The sequence below is a fragment of the Falco rusticolus genome, chromosome 4 (assembly GCF_015220075.1).
Source record: "Falco rusticolus isolate bFalRus1 chromosome 4, bFalRus1.pri, whole genome shotgun sequence".
NCBI lineage: Eukaryota > Metazoa > Chordata > Aves > Falconiformes > Falconidae > Falco > Falco rusticolus.
The window spans coordinates 24,495,017-24,517,365 of NC_051190.1; the positions used below are offsets into that span (position 1 = coordinate 24,495,017).

The 22,349-nt window shown below is 41.2% G+C and overlaps 1 protein-coding gene across 13 annotated transcripts in view; it reads right to left on the reverse strand.

The window, feature by feature from the left end:
* Positions 1–3,551: 3,551 nt before the first annotated feature.
* Positions 3,552–22,349, reverse strand: part of UNKL (unk like zinc finger) — a 60,730-nt gene continuing 41,932 nt past the window's right edge. For 9 of the 13 annotated variants that reach the window (XM_037385625.1, XM_037385619.1, XM_037385627.1 and 6 more), the window contains 5 exons: positions 17,075–17,167; positions 11,731–11,961; positions 10,906–11,108; positions 9,827–10,081; positions 3,552–7,596 (listed from right to left, as the gene is read on the reverse strand). In XM_037385625.1, the coding sequence (XP_037241522.1) occupies positions 7,441–7,596; positions 9,827–10,081; positions 10,906–11,108; positions 11,731–11,961; positions 17,075–17,167 (938 nt within the window). In that variant the 3' untranslated portion in view covers positions 3,552–7,440. The remainder of the gene's footprint in view (positions 7,597–9,826; positions 10,082–10,905; positions 11,109–11,730; positions 11,962–17,074; positions 17,168–22,349) is intronic. The other 4 variants (XM_037385621.1, XM_037385624.1, XM_037385620.1 and 1 more) reach the window with 4 other exon arrangements.

Consider the following 22,349-nt stretch of genomic DNA (forward strand, 5'->3'; position numbering starts at 1 on the left):
GTACAGCAAACACTTTAAGCTTTACTGTTAAACAGTATTATTTCCTGAGTCCCTGCAAAGACTCTCATTCTGTGCCCACCTTTCCAAAACCCCCAAAAGAAGGGAAAAAACACAACTGGAATGAACAAATACATATATATATATATATAAAAAAATATATATACATAAAAACATGGTGAAAAATTAGGAAACAATGCAATCATCCAAGCAATTATGAGTTAACTGAGGCCTGCATCGGACAGTCTTGTCAACTCATGCTGGTGAAACTGAGCTCATACCAGCCAGTTTACTGAAACACTTGTCTTAGCATACATATACTTGAATCAAAATGACATTTGGCTATAGGATGAGTGTAAGAAAATACATTTTTGCACACTACAGCAAGAGACCTGCAAAGGACCACAGTATAATATCTTCAAAAGTCTGCAGTACAAGAACATGAGTTTTCTTCTAAACAATTTCCAAACTGTGATTTGTTTTCTTCCTGAGCTTCAAGTGGGGATCAAATAAACATAACTGTTTAAATGAATAAAAGACAATCTACCACTGTTCAGGAACTTAAAAGTGACTCCCTTAGTGGCAACAAAGCAATGACCGAGTGTGTGATTTGTACCTGGAAGCATCCCAAAGGTTTTGCTTTTGTTTTTAAAAGGCAGGCTGTGTTTGTTCACCTGTGTCCAACACTACGTCCAACTAGTTCAGGAGGCAGCGTGTACAGCTCTCCAGACTTCACCTTTATTACATGAGTGGAGAACAAAGTACAGCCGTAACAGAGTTGCCTATGTACAAAAGGAGCTGCAGGTCACAAAGGAAAAGGAGTCTCAACAGGAGGCAACAGTCCTCAGCAACCAGGAGAAACAAAAGACATGCTATCATTTATTTCTCTTGCTCTTTAAGTAAACTATTTGAGGGGGAGTGTTCAGTTCAGAGGCAGCACAGTCTATCTGTGGAGTTGTTCAGAGATGCATTCTATGCTCACAGCAGTGTCTTCTGTATTACCGACAGCATCCTCTTTGCTTTCAGCTCTGCAACAAGTTGAATACGTGGAAGACATACAAGACACACAAGACAAATTGGACAATACATTACATTTGAACCACACAACCCCAAAGCACTAAACAATCCTTCCTGCACCGTGTAGTTTAGCTAGTGCCACAGACAGGGCCAGCCAACAGATGAACAACTTTTGCTACATTAAAAACAACATGACTTAATAGTCCAGTAAATATTTCTGCCTTTCAAGCATGTTAATGATCTGGAGATCTTCACATCTCAAATATTTTCTGTGCTAAGATTCCTGAACAATGCACAATGTACACAAAGCAGGGAACAGACTAGTAATAAACTGGAAGAAACCTGCACAGTTCTGTCACGCATATCGGCATGTAAAAGGATACAGCAATTTCAGCAACCCAAGAGATTGCAGAAATGGGACATATACACATATACTTAAAACTCACAGCTGAGCTTGGTCACGAGAACCGTTAAAACTTCCTCAAAAAACCGGTAAAAGCCGACAGGGAGGTGCTGGGGGGCAGGCACCAATGGCCTTGGGACTGGCCTGCCCAGCGCAGCCCCTGCCCGCACCGGGCGGCGCCGGCCCTCCCCGTCCCAGGCGGCCGAGCTGGGACCGGCAGCGGCAGCTCCTCACCAGTGGCCGCGGCGGCCCCGCAGCGCCGTTACCGGCGGGCGGCAGCGATGGCACGGGCACCCCCGCCTGCAGCACCGGCCCGTTCCGCAGCGGCCGCCACGCGAAGCCGGCAACAAAACCGCTCCCGCCGCTCCGCCCCAGCGCCAGCCGGGCCCGCAGCCACCGCCCTGACCCGGGACTGCCGCTCCCCGGAGGCCGCCGCCCGGCCCGGCCCTCGCTGCCAGCCGCAGCCCGCCCGCAGCCGTGCGCCCGGCCCGGCGGGGACAGCCGGCTGGCTGCGGGAGCGGTGGTCTGCCGGGCCCCCGTCTGGAGCGGAGGAGAGCCCCGGGCAGCCCCGCAGGGAAGAGGCTGCTGGCGGGGGGCACCAGGCGCGGCCCGAGGCTCGCGGGGCGGGGGCCCAGGCGCAGAGCGCGGCCGGCTGGCGCAGGCTCCCCCGCAGGCCCCGGGGCCGCCCGGACCGGGAGCGGAGCCGTGGGTGCCCCGGTGGCGTGGGCGAGGCGGGCAGCCCAGGCACCGCTGCGCCAGAACGGCGGCTGCGACGGGGCGGATCACGGTCCGTTACCGAGCGCCGGCCGTCAGAAGGCGCGTGTGTCCCGGCAGTCGCCACAGCCCCCTGGGGCCAACCCCCAGGCAAGGCCCGCCCTGCCGGCACCCTCCTCACCGTTTTTGAACGGCGAATGCTGTAGCGCTTATCTAAAGGATGACGCGCCTATGTTTAGTTAGGGTCGGGAGATGTCCAGGGCCCCTTATTGCAACACGACGGATGCACAGACTGCTAAGTCCTTGCGTTGGTTATCTTTAAAAAGGGACATTTTGTCTTAGATGCCTGTTGTACGTGCAGCGTGGTGAAGATGGAGACTTTAAACATGACCACTAAGGAATAGAGTCTGTGCAGACACAACTCAAGGACGTTGTCCAGGCACGAGATATGTTAATGTTGTTAACTTTAAGATATACTAGGTTCTTGAATGGAATGTGCTAATTGTCCAGGCAGGAGAGATGTTAATGTTGTTAACTTGAAGATGTGCTGGGTCTTTGAATGGGAATGTGGCAATTGTCCAGGTGCGAGATATGTTAATGAGTTCCCGGAAAGTTGACGAATAGACATGAGTGACTTGTATAAGGAGGGGGCTGAGGGGTTCCCTCGGTGTGCATGACTTTGGTGGAGTGATCCCCCATGCACCCAGCGCTGCCAATAAAGGCTACTTAGTCACTAAGAAATGTTGACGTTCTTTAAATCAGTTTCTCACGTAAAGCCACTCGTAAGCTGAGACCGTCTGGTAACCCACTTTCATTGCCTTGCCGGGGGTGCGCGGTCTGGAAAAAAAAGCCTGAAAAAGCCCTGGGCTTTACCAGGCCGGATCCGGATGGCCGGAGAAGCGGCTCCAGAACACCCCGGTGAATCCACCCGCAGCACTGTGTGCTGCCAGGCTCTTCGCACCTTAGGACGGGCGAAGTTCGGGGCCGGGGAGGCGCAACGGTCCCGCCCCGCATCGGGCACGCCTCAGCTGCCCCCGCCTACCAACGCCGCCGCTCCCCGCGGGGCTGCGGGCACGGGCCGCCGGAAGAGGCGGGGCCGAGCCGGGGCGTGGGCGGGGCCGAAGCGCTCCCGCTCAGCATCTGCCGCTCCAGCCCGGGAGACATCGTGTGCGCTCCTAGGACGTGCGGTACAGAGAAGAACGGAACGGAAAAGTGATTACGTTTTAATTACTTTGACAGCCTCTGTCTTGTAGCCCGAATCAGTTTCTTTATATCCCAGTTAGCCCCCTCTCTCCCTTCAGACAGTAAATGCCAATCCCAGTGGTTGAAAGCCTGAAAAGGTTAGGAATGCCATAATTAGATTGCAGAGGAAAGCATACCTGGCCATTTTTTAGTCTCTAAACACAGTATGGCTCAGAAATAAAGTTCAAAATTTTATTTCCATGTTGGTAATAAAAATAATTCCATGAATTCTGTAAACCATTGCATAAATGCTATAGTGTAGAAAAGTTTTAACAAGTGTTAACAATTTTAAACAGTTCACTACAAGTAAATGAGTATGCATTATAAATAATATGTTTTGTATTAAGAACAATTTCATTCACAAAATCATTTCTGTCTGTACAATCAAAACGTTAACAGCTTCCATAAATTAATATTGAGTAAAAATTCCCAATTTATATAGGGTCTGATGATGACCACAGTTACACAAGCATAGTGTGACAGTAATATTACTACTTCTATTTAATACTAGGATACTCAGAATGGCAATATAGAACAAAACAAGTATGTCTTTAATCATCTGCTATTCAAAGAAGACTAATAATAAGCCTATAACATGCAGCTTCGGATCCATCTGTAATTAGCATACTTCTGGTTAAATTACAGCTCCTAACTGTAAAAACCCTGAGAAATCACAACTTTAATCTATTATTCCCCAGGCTAAAATAATTGACAACATAATGGAATTCACATTAAAAATTAATATTCTTACATAAATTAACACAGAGCTTTGTCAGATACCAAAATGAATCTTGAAAATCTATTTCATTTACTTTTATGTAGTTTGTGAATTCAGCAAATTACTGTACTGTAACCTTTCAAAAATGTAATTTTAATGTATCCAGTTTCTCGACGGTGTATATAGTACAAAGATGAATACTTACAAAGGTCAGGTCTCACTTCTGACTTCTTCCAAATAGCTGTCTCTAGTCAACTGCATATATTTTATTGTCCTCCATTGCAAAGTACTGGTGTAAAAGTACGTATTTATTTATATTTGCAGTTGACTTGCTTTAATAAGATACAGAACACTTTGCTTGTAATTCTTCACAAAAATAATTTTGCAAAGAACAACTGTATTAATGATGATGTATGGTGCAAGTGATTACCAAAGGATTTGTCTACAATTATAGCAAGCTGCCCAGTCTGTGAATTTCATGAATAGGTATGTTTCTTTGGTATATGTTTTCCTCTCCTCCACAAAATGGTTTGTTGATAGTTTTTAAATCTGTCCATAATTCAGCACCAAAGAAATTTACAGGCAACACCTGCAACATTTTCAGTACTGATATTACCACAGGACAGACACCATTATTTTCAAGACCCGTTGTAAAATACAAAACATACAACAGACTAAACATACTAGTTCACTGCCTCTAAAAATGCAGCACGAATAAACTATGAGCGTGAATGTGATGATTCACACTGCAAGCACTCTTTACATTCCTTTTTAGTTGCACCTGCAAGATTAGGAAAATTGCCTGTTACTACCAAAAAAAAAAAAAGAAAAAAAGAAAAAAAGGACCAAGATCTAGCCTTAGAACACAGGCAAATGCACTAAAATACACACGAGCAACTACAATTTTGGAAGGGCAGCACACACACACTTCGATGTCTTGTGGGTAATGAATGTCACATAGCTGCGTGTGGGCAGCACAATGTGGCCTAAGCTGGTTTCCTCTAACATAGCGAAGTAAAAATTTTCACTAAGATATTTCTAAATGTTTTTGTAAGCAAAATGGTTACAGAATGCTGTCCAACACTAGATAAATACAGTAAACTGGTGTCCAAAATGATTGCTTATTTGAAAAACATGTAAAATAATGTCAAACTATAATTTCACATTATTCTTTGATTTGCTCACTGTTTAAAAACAAAACAAACCCCTTACATAACTAAGTTTGCTTTAGTCCAAAATGCTGTTAAGGTTCAAAAATCAGTCTTTGTTATAGACTGCACATATGCAAGAAATACATTAACACCTACAGCCAAACTTTGTGTTCGAAGTTCCTTTTCTTAGAAGTCCAAAGCTGGCTACACCTCTAAAATGGCAGTATCTTATTTTAGGACAGAAAAGTGTGTTTGAAAATGCAAATACAGTCCAACTTTATACTCTTCTCAGTACAAACCTTTTAGACAAACTGTTAAAGTCAACAAAATCACATTATTAAATCCAACTTTGCTCTTTAAAGTGATCTTCAGACAAAATTTTTGGAACAGAAACAAGTAGAAATAAATTTCATATTTTATCCTCCTTCTCCCTTCCCGAAAGGTCTCCAGCGTTCCTGCAGATTGACATGTCTTAGGAAAGCAGTGACAAGTCTATACATTTAGTTCTCTCAGAAAATGTGTAATGATTTTTTGCGAACTCAAGCCTTTGTACAAAGAATGTTAAAACCCAACCATGATAGTGATTTCACTACTACTGGCTTGGGCCCTTTATTTAATGCTGACACAGTTCTAAGAACTCTGTTTAGACAACAATGATTTTAGTATATATCTTGGCTTTTGTTTTAGCATGACTGAACTTTAAATAGGTTTAACTCTTTGCTGCCTGTCTGAACTCACTTTCCATACTGAACACAGTAATATGGATACAAATCACGTAACACAGTAGTAGGTCATTTCAATCTTAACTTGTACTAGTGTCACACCTGAATTCAACAGAGAAAGGAGTAATGCAGGCAATTATTCCATGTAGGAAAAGTAAAAATACACAGTGTTAGCATGCCGTAATTAATTAACTTCTCCTGAATTGCATGTTCCCAACTACCAGAATGAAGTAAGAATATTACCACCTTTTAAAAGAATCACTGTCAAAGTGCCACTGCCTCATTACATACTTAAATAATTCCGTAGTTCCTCTCAAATATGCATTACTTCATTACTGAAAATGTGTATTTTTAAATATTTATAAAAGCAAGAGACGTATTCTAGTTATTGTCAAATTGTTCAATACAAAATTAAGCAATAGAAATTATTTGCAAAGTTTTTTTTTTATGTCTTCTGCCATTTTATAGGATATTGGGCATAGGCACTTGGTAATAATATATATCTCATATCTGCTCCTGATAAGTACTACACAGGTTAGGAGATGTACAAAAACTTTTAAGACTACAAACACCCAAACTGAGGGAACTATGCAAATTGCACGGTTGTTTACTAAAACTGATCTGTTTCACAAAATTGAAAACATGTCTTTGAATGTGAAAGCTTATGTGCCTCACTGTTTTTGTCTCCACTGGTACATTTATAAATACTACAGTATGTAGTTAACATAAACTGTAAAAACCCTATAGATAAGTTGTCATTTCTATCTAATCATATTGTGATTTAACAGTAAAACCATGTGAAATATTTTAAATTCACAGTACACATGTAACACATTATATTATTGCATATTAAAAAATAAACATAAGACCTAGAAAGCAGCCTGAAGCAATTTACAACATATCTTCTAACAAAACACAATAATTACAAAGTGCTTTTACATTAATCAGAGTTTTTCAAGCATCCAAGTAAACATAGTGTTAGACCTAGTCCAAAATACTGGCTCTGGCGTTTCTACACACACCAGACATGGCAAAGGGACCATTTGTACTGTTAAATGTGTAGTTACTGTACCTACGTATCCCCTACGCATCTATCTTCTTTTAATGAAAATAACAGGTATAAACATTTCATTCAGGCATTATGGTAAGATTTATACAAAGTGATTACAGTGCAAATGAACCTAAGTAGCTTGTGCACTAGGAATCTAAGTGGAAGTCGGAAAAGGCTGTGATGGGACTGGGAGGGGGAACGAAAGAACCTCAAGACTACAGAACCTCATCAAGTAACTGCAGTTGATATGTAAATGTGAGCAAGCCCTATTCTCTATCTTAAAGCAACTAAGTTTCTGACATCAAAATGGAAATCAGTCTAGCACTATTAAATGGATTAATTATGAGCGATGTAATTCTTATACAAAATGCAAAACCGTAAAATTATTTAATTCATGAACATGATATGAGTACTATGCCTGCATGTTACCACAGATTATTTTTTTTCTTGCAGCAGGAACATTCTTCTTGTGCAGCTGCACAGTGATCACAAAGTACATACTGTTGACATGGATTCAGGATAACGCTACAGTCACCTTCCTGACATATGATACACTTCTTTGACTGAAGCTGAAAAATCACCTGTAAAAAAAAAAAGATTACTGCACTCAGTAAAAATTATTCCAAAGTAAACAGCTGCATTCAGCTTTACACATAACTGTCCCAAATAAACTTCTAATTTAACAACACAAAGGACAGTGGTTTTGTATGATGGATAGCTGAATGACGGTCATAAGATCAGAGCACAGGCAACCTTTAAAGTAGCATCTGGAGGAGTATAAGTGCTTTTAGAAAGGAAAATATCTAGGATTGAACCTTTGGACTGAAATCTTTCTACATAATTGGGACAAGCAATGCAAACAAGCAAAAACAAAACCAAGGAAATAAGCCTTTTTCATTGTCACATACTCCCTCATTTTGCCATTTCAAAACACTGTTAGGTTTTCTCATGCCATGGGAGATGTTTGCATTAGAACAAAACGGAAGAATCCCAAATGTGCAATACTGAATAAAGCTACTGACACAGACTTGGGGGAGGATGTTACTACTGCAAATAAATGTCTCCATGAAATCGGCCATGTCAAACCTATTAAGGAACAAGAACAACTGAAAAGTTGCTAAAAGCCATGTTACTTTTTGAAGAGCAAGACATGGTTCAAACTAAAAGAACCCAGAATGCTATGTGTGGCACTACCTAAGACAGGAACTGTCTCCTGGAAGGAAGAGTTAGGTAGGAAGAGGCCACAGTGGTAAAGGAAATCTGAGAAACTGGAAAGAATTGTAATGGTTCTGATCACTGCAGCCTGGCCAAGATGACTTCCATTCCAGAATGTAATGACTTTTTTGGTAGGAGATCCCAAGACTCTTTTGCTCCTCTTTAAAATCCCTTTGGAGAAAAACAATAGTGTTTTATAATCCAATGCAGAATCCTGTAAATATACTTGATAACAGAAGCCTGGTAACCAGCAACCCTCGTCCTCAATCCACCTTCTTTATTGACAAAGACTTACATTATGTTTTAAACTCTTCTAAAGACTTTTTCTTCAAGGCTGTAGTTCATACTGATACAGATAGCACTGGACAGGAGGTGAAAAGACAAGAGAAGACCCTGCTGAGCTCAAACAGGTACAAGAATACAGCAGACCATCCCCACTGTGAAAGAAATTTTTTTTTTTTTTGTCTGAGCAGTGCTGTCACCGTTGAAACAAAAAGAGCAAGAATTGGTGTCATATTGTGATGTCACTGCCCTCTGCGACTGCAGGGGAGAAAGCAATGTCAAACCAAGTTGTGCCCAGCAAGGTTTGAAGTATGGTGCCTGGAGCAGTGCACGGTCATTATTATCTTCCTCAATGTGCTCAGAGGAGTGGCACCTGATACTTCCAGCTTTGAAAGCCCTGAGAAATGCCCTCAATCTGGCAGCAGAAGAGCATCCTAAAATTTGGCAGAAACTGAGTCTGGATTTGAGAGAAGGTGAAATACAGCAATATGCCACTAAGGTGATTAAGGGACTGAAGCACCTGACATAGGAGGAGAGGCTGAAAGGGCTGGAATTGTTCAGTCTTGAGAAGAGATGGCATCTTACTAGTGTAAGTGTAACCTGATGGAAGGAAGTAAAACAGACAGGCACAGACTCTTGACAGTGGTATCCAGTGAAAGAAGATATAACAGGCATAAATTAAAATACAGAAAATTCCACACACCCACATGAAAAAAATTTTCTTACTGTGAGGACGGTCAAACACTGGAAAAGGCTGCCCACAGAGGTGGCAGACTCTCCAACCTTGGAGATACTCAAAACCCCACTGGGCAAGGCCCTGAACAACCTGCTTGAGTTGACCCTGCTTTGAGCAGGGGGTTGGACTGGATGATCTCCAGAGGTCCTTTCTCATGTCAGTGATTCTATGCTCCAAGTCTGTACTGGCCTCTCTGACACGAACTCCTAGCAGGGAACTTCACCACCTAACTTCTAAACAAGTGAAAAGCATGTAACTACTGTAATTTATTTAGGGCAACTTTTTATTTATTTAGATAGTGTCTAAAACATTGGGAGTAAAAGCTGGCTTTAAGTCTTTTTTTTCATCACCCCAAGAATACTCGTGAATCACTTGTAGTTTGTTCTGATAGCTGATCAAAAACTTAGAATCCATTAGGTTGAGAAACCTGAACCATCCCTGTATTCCAGAAAAGGAAGACTTAACACTGAGAGCAGTCTGGCTCTTTGAAATGAAACCTGGCACAAATATATCATTAAATGTTACTGAGTTGCCAGTTTCAGTTAATCAGAAATAGTTATGCAGAAGAAGAAACTCACCTCGTCTATTGTTTCTAAATTTAAGTGCAGCCGATTTTGTAAGGAACGAAGCTTTGGCAAGGGTATCTTTTCTAGATCTCCATAGTTTTTCATATAAGGTAATGTAGTAGACAGACAAGCAGCTAATTGCACCTTCAGCTTTTTTAATTTATTTTCCACTTCCTCCTTCTTCTGAAGAGCAAGTTGTTTGTCCGCATCAGCGATGTTAGCACGTTCTTTTGCTTCTTGAGCCTCTTTCTGCCATGCATCACATGCCTGGGAGAAAGACATTTCCAGAATATAAAAAACATTTTTTTTTTAAACTAACAACAGACGTCCAAATACAAAAGCCTTCAAAGATGCAGGTAATCTCTAATTTTAGACCTAACAATGCATTTACTGTCAATTTAATGCTTCCTCCTGCTTATCCTACCTTCTAATGAACATCTCTTCTTGTTTTGACTTAATGTAATTTTTAGGTATGTGACTGTTACTTGTCTGTAAAAAGCCTTTTTGGAGCTTTATAAATGGAGCAAATTTTAAATGTTAAATTTGTAATTTAATGTCAAGAGACATCAAAACCTATCAACATTTAGTACAGCTACTTGACTGCTCCTCATCACAGAGAGAACAACATGAGGGGAAGGAAAGGCCTACAGAAAATGCTCTAGGCTGGCAGTTATGAACAACCTCAGCTTAACTGCTGAGATGGGTAGATACTGTCCGGGTACGCTATACGACCGCAGCTGCTGGACATCCTCTACTTTTTTTGCATGCTTATCATCTGAAAGAGGTACAGGAAGGAATATATATCTTCAGTTATTTAAACACAAAGATATGTTGCTGTTCAGCCCTACCCAGAATATGTATATATGTCCTTGTCTAGAGAGGCAGATCAACTTCCTGAAGATGAACTGCCCTTTAAAAAGCTCAGTTTCCTTTATGTTGCTAGCTGATTTTGAGGATGGAAAAAACATTCCTTTGACAGACTGTAATAAAACTCTGGGTCCAAGGATAAGAAGATCTGTAAAAAGGAAAAGCAGTAGGAGCTGCTTGCTTGTTTAAAAAAAAAAAAAAAAAATTACCATAAATTAGTGTACCTGTTTTACTTGTTGCCAAGATTCTTCCCATTGTTTTAGTTTTCTCTTGGCATCATCAAGTTCCTGTCTAACTCGACTTAATTCATTTCCACTGGTGTTTGAACTTACTGAGGGGGTAGTGCCACTGCTTAGTACTGGGGATGGACTAGGAGAGAAATTCCCAGTTACAAAGTCCCAAATGCTCCCTGTAACACCATTTAAACCTGTAAAACAAAGGCAGAAAAAATAATCACTCTGCATACTCTGCTGCAAAATGTTTCACATGCAGAACAAAACAGATGTGCCAAATATGCAAAAATTATATTTTTATCTGCAAGACAACATTATTTCACTGGAAAATGTTTACAGTATTTAGAGCAAATCAGGAGAGTTCCTGTACGGGTTTTTTTCTTGCCGCTTTTAATATGAGACACTACAGTCCACAAAAGGAGGAGTGGGAATTCATTTATATACAAAAAACCTTTTTCCTAGAAGCTCATACCTCATTTTAATTCCCCTTCTTTCTGTTTTGTATTTTCCTTTAGCAAAATGCCGCAGCTAAAATGCATTACTGCTGCCTGTATGCCAACTGTTGTATTTTATTCCTTTCAAATGCCTCTGTAAATATCTCCTCTTCCAGGAATTCTTTTTTTCCCCTTCACTAGGAATGGAGTTCACTCAAACTTTCTCCTACATACCACATGTCACTCCACTATCAGTAGCGCCATCAATTACAACAGCTAGGCTTTGCTGTCCAGATTAAGTCATTAGAAACATGCAAAGCCTTGAACTGGACATTTCTTACCTACCATAGAATTCGTTCCCTGTTACAATACACGAACTTACCTAAAGAGCTGTGAGAACAGGCTGAGGTGCCTAACATACTATGTTCCGTCTTCAAAGGCTGAGGCTGCTGGTGGTGGGAAGCCGTGGTGGATGAGACAAAAGACTGAGACAGCGATTGTGAAAGAGAACTGAGTGGAGAGGTTGAAAGGGATGATGATGAATGTAAAGATGAGGAACGAACAAGAGAACCTGGAATACTGACAGGCGCTGAACTTCCCAGTAATCTCTGACCTATGTATACGTTAGAGGGAAAAAACAAAACCAAAAAAAAAGATTTATTCCAAAGCAGTACACACAGCTCTCTGTAAGTATTTTTCTGAAAAATATATAAAATGAAAATTAAATTATATATTCAAATATCTTCCTTTAAAAAAAGAAAGCTTTATCTCCTACTGCAACAATATTTTTTAAAATGGAACACCTGGAAGTAGTTTTCCAAGTGCCTGAAAAGAGAATTTGTAGCTTTACACAGCAGTGGCCTCATCCTCAGCTACAAAGAAAAACACTTTTCAGATCAAGTTATTTGACTTACTCATTTTTACAGCCAGCAACTAACGCAAGTGGAGAAACGGACTGAAATGTAAAGAATTATGAAAAAATTTATTGCTATTTTAATACATACATTAGAGTTAAGCAAGTGAGACCACATACCTTGAAAATCATACACAGCACATAGCTCAATTTCATTCCTCTATGTACTTTTGCTTTTGTTCAGATTTTAAAAGTCAAATGTACTTAACTCTCTATGAAAACCAAGTTTGAAACAAAGTAAAAATTAATTCAGTCAAACAAATGCATTGTTTGTCATTTCCCAAAATAACTACAATAATTAAAAATAGGTACTAAAAAAGGATATTCAGTCATGCAATTACTTAAATAAACATGCACAGATGCAGTGCATTTTCCTGATCAGGAAACAGTTCAACATTTACTGTGAAGATTTTACTCATCAATATGTTTGAATAGCAACTAAAAATTACATCACCCTTACTTAAAAAAAATAAAGCAGTCAAATTATTATACCTAAATCAAGGGTTGTGATTCTAGTTTTTTGGTTTTGCTTAAAACAAGTGAATTCATGTAATCAGAGAAAACATCATTCTTTCTGGAAGTATTTCAAAACAAAAAGACAAGGATGTTCATTACAAGCTGCACTGCCATGACGGCTTAAAAATATGTGTCTCTTGAAATACTCAGCAAACGTTATCAAGGTCAGCCTCATGACCTTGATAACATATGAGGAAGATATAAGACAAGACACATAACCACAGATGTACATAATGTATCAGACAATAAACGTACACTGCTCTTCACAAGAGGAGCAAGGAAGCAACAAAGTAAAGGGAGGGTTAAAGAAAATTTATTTTGAATTAAGAAATTTAAAGCGCTGAAGCAGCTAAAGTGGCAGAACCAGGCCTTGGCCCTTGTATAGCCCTAATCCAAGGCTGGTTTAAACTCCAGTCCAGTTAAATAGTAGGAGAATAGAGAAACAATAGATGATCAATTTGTGTACACAGGTGCTTTCTGAAATGCAGATGTCTTTAGAAAAATTAATAAAGATTAATAGGAATTGCTTGTTCAGAGACTAAGTGTGCTTGAAGGAGTATGTAAGTTAAACCAGGCAGAAAGAAGATCACGATCCAAGGAGAAGCCTGGAACTGAAGCAGAGACTGGAACCGAACAGATGAATCAACTGGGACAGAGTCAGGTGATGGATTCACAGAACTGACAGGACCAAAGGAAACTTCTAAAAACCTTGGGCATTGACTAATGATTTGACAAGTGTAAATAAGCTGTGCTGTATCCCTTGGTTCTCTGCCACTCACTGGGGTGGTGACCCAGCTCTGAGTTGTGATTAAAGCAAACCTAGTGGTACCCACGTCTGAGTAAATTTCTCCTTTAACAGGAGTTCAGTTAAAAAAAAACCGGCCAAGCAGGAATTCTCTTTGAGACCCAAAGTAAAGCCCCACACAAGCACTGTATCAAATGGTAGCAGAAGAACCATCTCTTCTCTGGTTCTTAAAGTAGTCTTCAAATCCAGTTGACTTTTGGCAAATACAATCTGCCTGCATGTCTTGAGTCCATGGGCAAGGTTTTGGCAGGGGGCAGGCTTGCAGAAGTGGCCAGGGGCTGCCCCATGCCCGACTCAGCCAGTTCTAGTTGGCTCTGGCAGACCAGCTGCAGGGCACAGCTGCACCCTTCAGCCACTCTGGGGTCACCTTTGGGAGAACAGTTAAGAAAGGGCGAAAAAAATGCCTCACAGGCAGAAAAGGAGGGAGCAAGAAACAGCCCTGCAAACACCAAGTTCAGGAAAGAAAGGGGAGGAGGTGTTCCAGTTGCCAGGGTGGAGATTTCCCTGGAGTGGAGATTCCTGCGGCCCATGGAAGGTTTGGAAGAGACCACAGTGCAGCAGATTTCACTGCACCCCATGGAAGAGGCTATGGTACAAGCACAAATCTTCCTGCTGCCTGTGGACAGAACCAGGTCAGCGCAGGCGGATACTGCCAGAATGAATTGCAGCTCATGGAAAGCCCATGCTGGCGCAGGTTTGCCTGACAGGAACTGCAGTCTGTGTAGAGGACCCATGCTGGAGCAGGGACCAGTGTGAGGAAGAAGGAGCAGCAGAGAGGAATCGCTATGAACTGGCTGTTACCTCCAATTCCCCATCCCTCTGTGCCGCTCGGGACGAGGAGAGGTAGAAGAGCTGGGAATGAAGTCGAGCCTGGGGAAAAGGTGGCAGGGGGTTGGTTTAGCTTTTCTCTTTGTTTCTTACCATCCAACTCTACTTTAATTGGCAATAAATTAATTTTCCCCAAATCAAGTGTGTTTTGCCCATGACAGTAACTGGTAAGTGATCTCCCTGTCTTCATCTTGACCCAGGAGCTTTTTCATCTTATTTTCTCCCCCTGTCCTATTGAGGAGAGGGAGAGAGCAGCAGGATGGGTGTCTGGCTACCCACTAAGGTCAACCTATTGCACTGCATGAACTATCCTGCACATACAAATAAAACTGGTTACAGTACTTTCTTCCTGTTCCACGCTTCATGGTACTTCCAATGAAACGCAGTCACTCCTTCAGCATAGAACACAGCAGTAAATGAAATATCGGTCAAACAAACTATAGCATCAGGAGAATTGCTGAGCCTGACACCACTAGCAGAGAAATAAATTTGAAATTGCACACATTATCAGTTTCTTTCCAGGCCTGTATGAAGGGGGATATCACGAACAATAATGGAAAACATTATTAGACAACACATAAACTGTTCTGGCAAAGGAACAACCTGTTAGCATCATCACTGGACAGAAAATTTTAAGTCGTCAATCAACCAAAATAAATACAAAGCCCTAAAACCTCTGAAGATATTCCCACTAACATTACTGATGAGAATCTACATAAAACTAGATGACCACCTATTGACACTGTAACATCTTGGGTCATTCTGTATGGATCCCCTAATAACCTGAAGTATACAAGTACCACAAATATGACCTCTAGTAACAAAAAAACAACCTTGGGAGAAAACACAGTCAAGGTGGGAGGGGCACCAGAGCCTGTATCACTGTCGTCAAGATTTCAGAAATTAGTAATTTGGTGTAAGGAACTTCTTAATCAGTGCAATTCAGTGTTGGTTTCTTCTAGCTCTTGCTATCAATAATGAAGCCACCGCTACAATCTGCCTAGATCTACTTCATGCCAAAACATCAACAGCACCAAACGGACTGTAAACTGCCTCCCCAAATGCTCTGCTCAGATCTGAAGACAGAAGCATGTCACCAGTCGCTCTGTTGTGCCCACCTCCAAATGAGCAAGCTGATGAAGTGAAAAAGTCCATTTCCAACCAAGTGACTTTCCTGAATTCCATTTGCTCTGAAGCTTCATGTATCCACACACTAATCAGTGAACTTGCCTAGGACTGTCCCCTTTCACTGCAAAGGAAGCACTTGAAGAAGGAGAAGTTCGAAGCAGAATCTCTCTGGACACCTGTGTTATTTCTGAAAAGAAGCAACTTACAGTTGTTTGTAATACATGCTCGACTGAGGGAGTGAGGGCACTTGATACTCACTTGGGTCAAAATGACTTCCATGCCTTATGACAAAGTCTTGAATCTGTAGTGCTTGGGGGGGTTATCATCCTATCCACTGTGCTCCCAGTGACAGCTTACATACTCCAACAACATGAAATATATCTGTATATTCATTAAAGCTAGCAGACTAAAAATATAATTGTTAACTTAAAGGAAGAAAAACCTAATGTATAGAGACAATAAGTGCAAGTTTTTCTTCCTGGAGCAACAGTCAACAATAATAAAACAGTATGTAGCTATAGTTGTTTTACCCTTTGTGTCTAGAGCCACAGGGCAAGAAAAACATGGGAGGAACATGTCTGCCCTCCAAGAATACAGTTTTGTTTGTGTGAGTGGAAGCTTAACACATACCCACAACCAACTTAAGAATCACCATAGACCTCCTCCAAAGAAACGCTAGCAAAACAGATACCAGGAAGTAAATGGAAATATTATAAAAACGTGTCTGTTCTCTTGCTTTATGACTCTCAAAGGAATATGATAATGAAATTATAGTTCCTCAGTTTTCACCTCCTGTTTTTCTGTTTGTTTTTTTTTTTTTTCTCTCAATTATTTTCCCTTTTCTGCTTTCACAAAGAGAAGGTGACATTTTAATTTCTTGATGTTCCCTACCCTTCACCTTTCCTCTCTGCTGTCTCTTCCCTGCACCAACCTCCTTTGCTGCTTCTTCCTCTCCTTTCCCAGAGGAGGCCAAATGGCTGAATACTTCCCAACCTTCAACTAAATTGCTCGTTCCAGGTTAGATTCATAGAAATACTCAGTCCCTAACTTGCAAGTATTAAAGTCCTAAAGGTTGCTAGCTCCTTCTCCTCAAGAATTATCCTCACTCCCCCTTCTCAGCAACCACCTAATCATGGAAGTACTTGTTGGTCCCCACAGCACATACTGCCTGGTGTCAGACATGGCAGCGCTCAACACGCAGGCAGTCAAGCCCAAGCATAATGCCTTCCAGTACAGGCATGTAGGTCCTTCCATTAACTATCATGTCCATGGGCCCAAGTCATTAAGCACGTTAGCCCCTCAAAAAATATTTAATAGACCGATCTCTTACAAAATACAGACAGGATGGTAGCAGTGCAACCCCCTTACACCACAAACTTAAACAGCTGCAAAAAAACTATTAAAAAACTCAGTTACAAAAAACTGAGGACTTTTCCTCAAAGTCTTTGCTGTCTGTAACTATTTGGATGAGTAACAGTTCAGAAAGGTAAGAAAGGTATTTAAAACGAACGTAATTTTATAAACTGGACCTCTTACTTGCTAATCCAAGGTCACTGCCTTCTTGATCTTCTAAATCTCTATCTATAGATGCGACGTTCACATCCTTAAAATGCAAATCTAAAGCAGAACCTGTTAAACAAAACATTGTATCAATGAATTATCCTTGAATTATCCGTAAAACTGTCATGGCTGAAATGAGGAAAATTGTCCTGGTTTCAGTTGGGATAGAGTTAATTTTCTTCTCGGTGGTTAGTGCAGTGCTGTGTATTGGATCTGGTGTGGGAACAGTGCCATCAGGGACTTCTTGGTTTCTCAGGCCTTGCTGGGGGGCTGGAGGGGCACGGGAAGCTGGGAGGGGACACAGCGGGGTCAGCTGGCCTGAACCAGCCGGAGGGGCATTTCCATACCATGGGCCATCCTGCTTGGTATATAAACTGAGGGGGGGTGGTTGGGGCTGCCTATTGGTCGCTGCTCGGGGACTGGCTGGGCATCGGTCAGCGGGGGGTGAGCAGTTGTGCCGTGCGTCACGGGTTCTCTTTCCTCCCTTCCCTTTGGATTTCATTCCTCCCCCCTTCTCCCGACTTTTCATTACAACTGTTACTGTTATCGTTACTATTATTCTTTTGTTCTTATTTTATTTCAATTAGTAAATTGTTCTTATCTCAACCCTCGAGTTTTACTTTCCTCTCCAATTCTCCTTCTCATCCCCCTGGGTGAGGATGAAGCAAGTGAGCGGCTGTGTGGCACTTAGTTACCAGGTGGGATTAAACCACAACAAAAATTTGTTTGACGATTTTTGTAAGTGCTTCCATCGCAGAACCTTTCACATCTAGGTCATCATCTTAAGCACACTATTGACACACAGCGAAGGATATCCTCTCTATTTTCTAAAAGGGAAAACCTTCATATAAAAGCTATTACGGTTCTTTATACTGGTAAGATGAACAGAGGATAAAGGAGAGGTGGCCATCTATCTGGATTTTCCACAAATCCGTGTCACCTGCTGTGCTTAGATGTACATCAACAGAGAAAGAAGAAAAATAAAATTTGGATACCTATGTAAATATATTTTTTATTATTACTGAAGAAACCCAGGTATTATACACCTGAGGGAAGGCACTGTAAATGCCCCTTTCAACAGGTAGCCCTCGGGGTAACTAATTTACGTATCAGGGTACACAGATCTAAGGAATGTCAGAATATTCAAGTGAAAATGTGCAATATTTTAAAATAAAATTAAAAAATCACATTTTTTTTAGACTTAGCAGTTAGACTGCCTTTGCTTTTAATGCTTATGTTGGTCTAAAATGTCTCTAAGCAATGTCAAGAAAAAGTTCTTATCAGTATACTTATTACTAGGTCCACTGCTTATAAAGTGTTAGAAGATGGGCGGTTTTGCCCTGATACCTCTATGTGTGCAGAAAAGAAGTTAAGAGGAAGAATTAAGTAATTTGCCCCTCTGTACCTATACTTTAACTAATGTTGAACAACTGCACAGTCAGGAAGACAGGAGACAAGTCTGCATAAACGCTGATTTTACAGGGAGAAAAGTGATGATCCTAGTCACTGTGGTTAGTGATAGCAATCACCTCTCTAAAGGATTTTTAGATTTTATGTTGAAAATCATTATTAAAAATTGGCACAAAGCCTAAATGAGTTGAAAAGGTACAAACAGAAACAGAAGACACATCAGCTTGTGTAAAAGTTTTCAGAAGATCCAAAAGGAATCTCTTGATTCCTTTGGAATTGGACTGATTCATCTCTCATGGCCTAGTGCTAAACGTTAGGCACTGTGAACTGCAGAAAATCTTTGGCAGAAGTACTAGACAGTTGTAAAAGTGCTACAAGTCAGAAACTGAAAGGACTATGTGGATCATTAATATGAGATCAGTGCAGTGTTATTACGTATAGGCATTTCCAATGTTGACCAGGCTACTTGACTCCACAGTCTGCGAGCTTCCAGTTCAGGAAGCTGCCTAAGCTGTCCAGAACAAAATACCAGTTAAGAGATAAAGTTCACATACTACACAGTGATGCCTGTGACAAAGAGAGCTGAAGAGTTAACACAACTCTTTGTGAAGAGTTACTAGTCTGGGTCTCAAAAGCAACACAACTTCAGCAGTACGGAGTTGTGCCCAAACAGTAACCCTGATCTTTCAGCAGAACTGATACATCAGCTTGGTGTCGAGCAGTCGGGGAGGAAGCTCCCTCTGTATCTGCAATTTAGCCTGAAGGGATATACCCTGGGTTTTCAGTTTGGCAACAATAACCTTCTCTTGGAGACAGGTGCCTAAGTGAGCCCTTCTGTACAATACTGTAAGGTGGGGAGAGACGGTTTCCTTTTACCTGATGACTCAAGGCATAGAGTGGCTGCAAGTGCTGCGTGAAACCCAGATTAAATACCAGGTTCTGGACCTCCGTTGCTGCTGTGAGCCTTACCCTGTCTTTACCTTTCACAGGTGTGTTAGGGCCTTTCACTTGCAACACCGTAAGCTGCCTATCTTGCTCTTCCACCCCTCTGCTCTGGCAGTGCCTTCCAGCGCCTCTGGGACAGTATGTCTCCTTCCTTGTTCTCATGCTCACTATCTTGCTATGCTCGCCATCTGGCACCAGCCAGCTTCAGAGCATTCTCATGGTGGGTTCACAGGGCAGGGATTGCCACTGGTGTGAGAACACACTTCCTCCTCTTCTCCTACTCCTGATGGTAGCTTTTGATTTGAATTAGAGGGGCCCGGTAATCCCTTTGGACACAGCTCACCAACCAGCTAGCACGCAGCACCATCTACTGACCAAAGTGTGCTCCAATTAACACCAGAAACATTGCAAGCAGGAAGAGCCCATAAGGAGTTTGGGACAGTCTTGATGAAAAACTATAGTTAATACAGTTAATATGGGAAAATTATTATGTGAGAGAGAATCAGCTGCTGCACTGGAGAGGATGCCCAAGAGAGGAAGGATGCTTGTTTGCTCTGCCTATCATGTCTTTTCCCACTTGTCCACTGGGACGGTTTTCTCATTCTCTTTCTTCTCTCTCTCTTTTCTTATGCTTCTACATTTATCTGGAAATAATTTTCACCATTACGTGCCATAAGCCATGCAACCCTATAATAAATCTTCACATGTGAACCCTGTCTCAACATCCTTTGTGCAGAGCTACCATACACCTGTGAGAGCAAACCTCTCATCAGTAAGCTGCAGGATGTTCTGGGAGAGATCCCTCTCACTTTCACCAAGTGAAACTGTTCCACTTTCTTTCAAAGAATTCAAAATTATCTCAATCATTGACTGAAAGAGAGGCTTTAAAATCCCACCTTCAGCACCATCAATAGCTTTCAAAAGGGAAACAAACTAGTTTTTTTCAAGCTCTTGCAATTCCCCACATCACCCAGATGTTATTAACATTCAAAGTTATTTGCAGTGTCTGGCTCAGTGTATCACTATGCAAGTACACCAAGCCAGAGCAAAGCACAAGGCTGACACAAATCATACTGCTCAAATAGCAGGTCAGATCTAAGCCTGCACCCTTACTAAATCATTAACCTATCATATTCTGCTCACATGAGGTCTTAACTCACCCTGCCACACGTGTTCTCCCCTACCACAAGGACTGGCACGACTCCTTACTGTTTATTACCTAGATTTTTGAAGCTTAATTTCTGATACCTTCTAGCTTTCTCAAATTCCACCACACATGGTGGAAAGTCATTGGAGTACTGGGAGAAAACATGGACAGCATCTTAAGATCACAGCACACATGGGAAGCAAATGGAGAGACATCCATTTTCCTTGAATGGCAAGTCTCCCAGACAAGCAAAATCTCCATGCTGGTATTCAAGAGAAAGCAATGGAAGCAACCAAAACATCCCAGCAGGATGTCCAGCCAGAACCTAACACAGACAACAGGGCTGAGTATCAGGCTGGCAGATGTCCCCTAATGTTAAGGTCCCACCTTATCCCTACTACCACTTGAGTCATTTCCCTTCACTGTTGCTCATTCCCTGTTTACTCCTCTCCAAATCTGTCTCCTTTTGACACTTTACTGACCTAATTTATCTTTTTTCCCCACCTCCCTTTCATTTTCAGGACTTAAAACATGCTGCAGCTTTTATGTTCTTAGATTAGGCTGCTGCTTTTTTTTTTTTTTTTTTTTACCAGAACAAAACCAGACAACCCATCTCCCTTGACTCTGACAGAAGTAGACTGCAGCAATAAACCTTCTTCCACTCCATCATTCCTCAGTTTTCAACATATTGCCCAAGCCTCAGTGCTAAATACTAGTTCTGATTGATATGCTTATACCCAAATCCGCTGCACCCTTCTCTTCCCCAGCTCTTGCAGACTATTACTCAGGGAACAGACAGAGAGGGCTTGGAGCTCCTCATAACATAAAGGGCCACAGAAAGGGCTACAGACCCCACTGTCTGACAAAGCTTCCTTAGTCCTTCCTAACGTAACCCTCCTGCATTTCCCCTAATCCTTTATCCAAAACCAATCATCCCCTTTTTCCATAATCACCTAGCCTCTTCCCTTGCTGCAGCTCTTTTTCTATCCCTTTTTTCACAACTCTTCAATCTACCACTTCCTACAAGGGCACTATGTAGTTATTTTCTGTTCTACAATAATGTCTTATTTTTCTGCTCTATTCAGATTACATGCAGCAGTTTATTTTCAATGCCATTCTGTATATCCACAAAGCAGAACTCTGGAAAAAGAACTTACATGTATATTATATTATTTTAAGGAAAAAAAAATATCTATGCAGTTACCATAAAGTAACTAACTTATACATACATGAGGCACATATTTTATGATTCATATTGTGTTAACAAACATAAGATACTGGAAACTGTTTTAGAAAAAACATCTGTAGACAGCAGAAGCATAGTTTAACTCAGAGGAATCAAGAGTCTCTTACGCTCAATAATGCAATCACACTGAGACACAGGAAACATAGCATATCACTGTTTAAACAACTTTGCAATACTTGTTCAGTATATCACGATTTTAAAATTATACTGAATTAGCACCATGTCTGGTATACAGAAATTAGATCATGATTTTTATTGTTATATGAGTAACTTGTCACAGCCAACTAGCCTCTACTTATTCCAGAAGCAATGCTTATCTTGACAAAAACATGATTTCATTCCATAGTATACCTTAAAATATTAACTGTAAGATGATGAAATTATATTACTTGCATTTCTAAACTAAAATTCTGCTCATTCTAATTCTGAAATTTAAAAATAATTTAAAAGTTATTTTCAAATCTAACACACAAATCATCAAACAAACCTTTATGGAAAGCAAG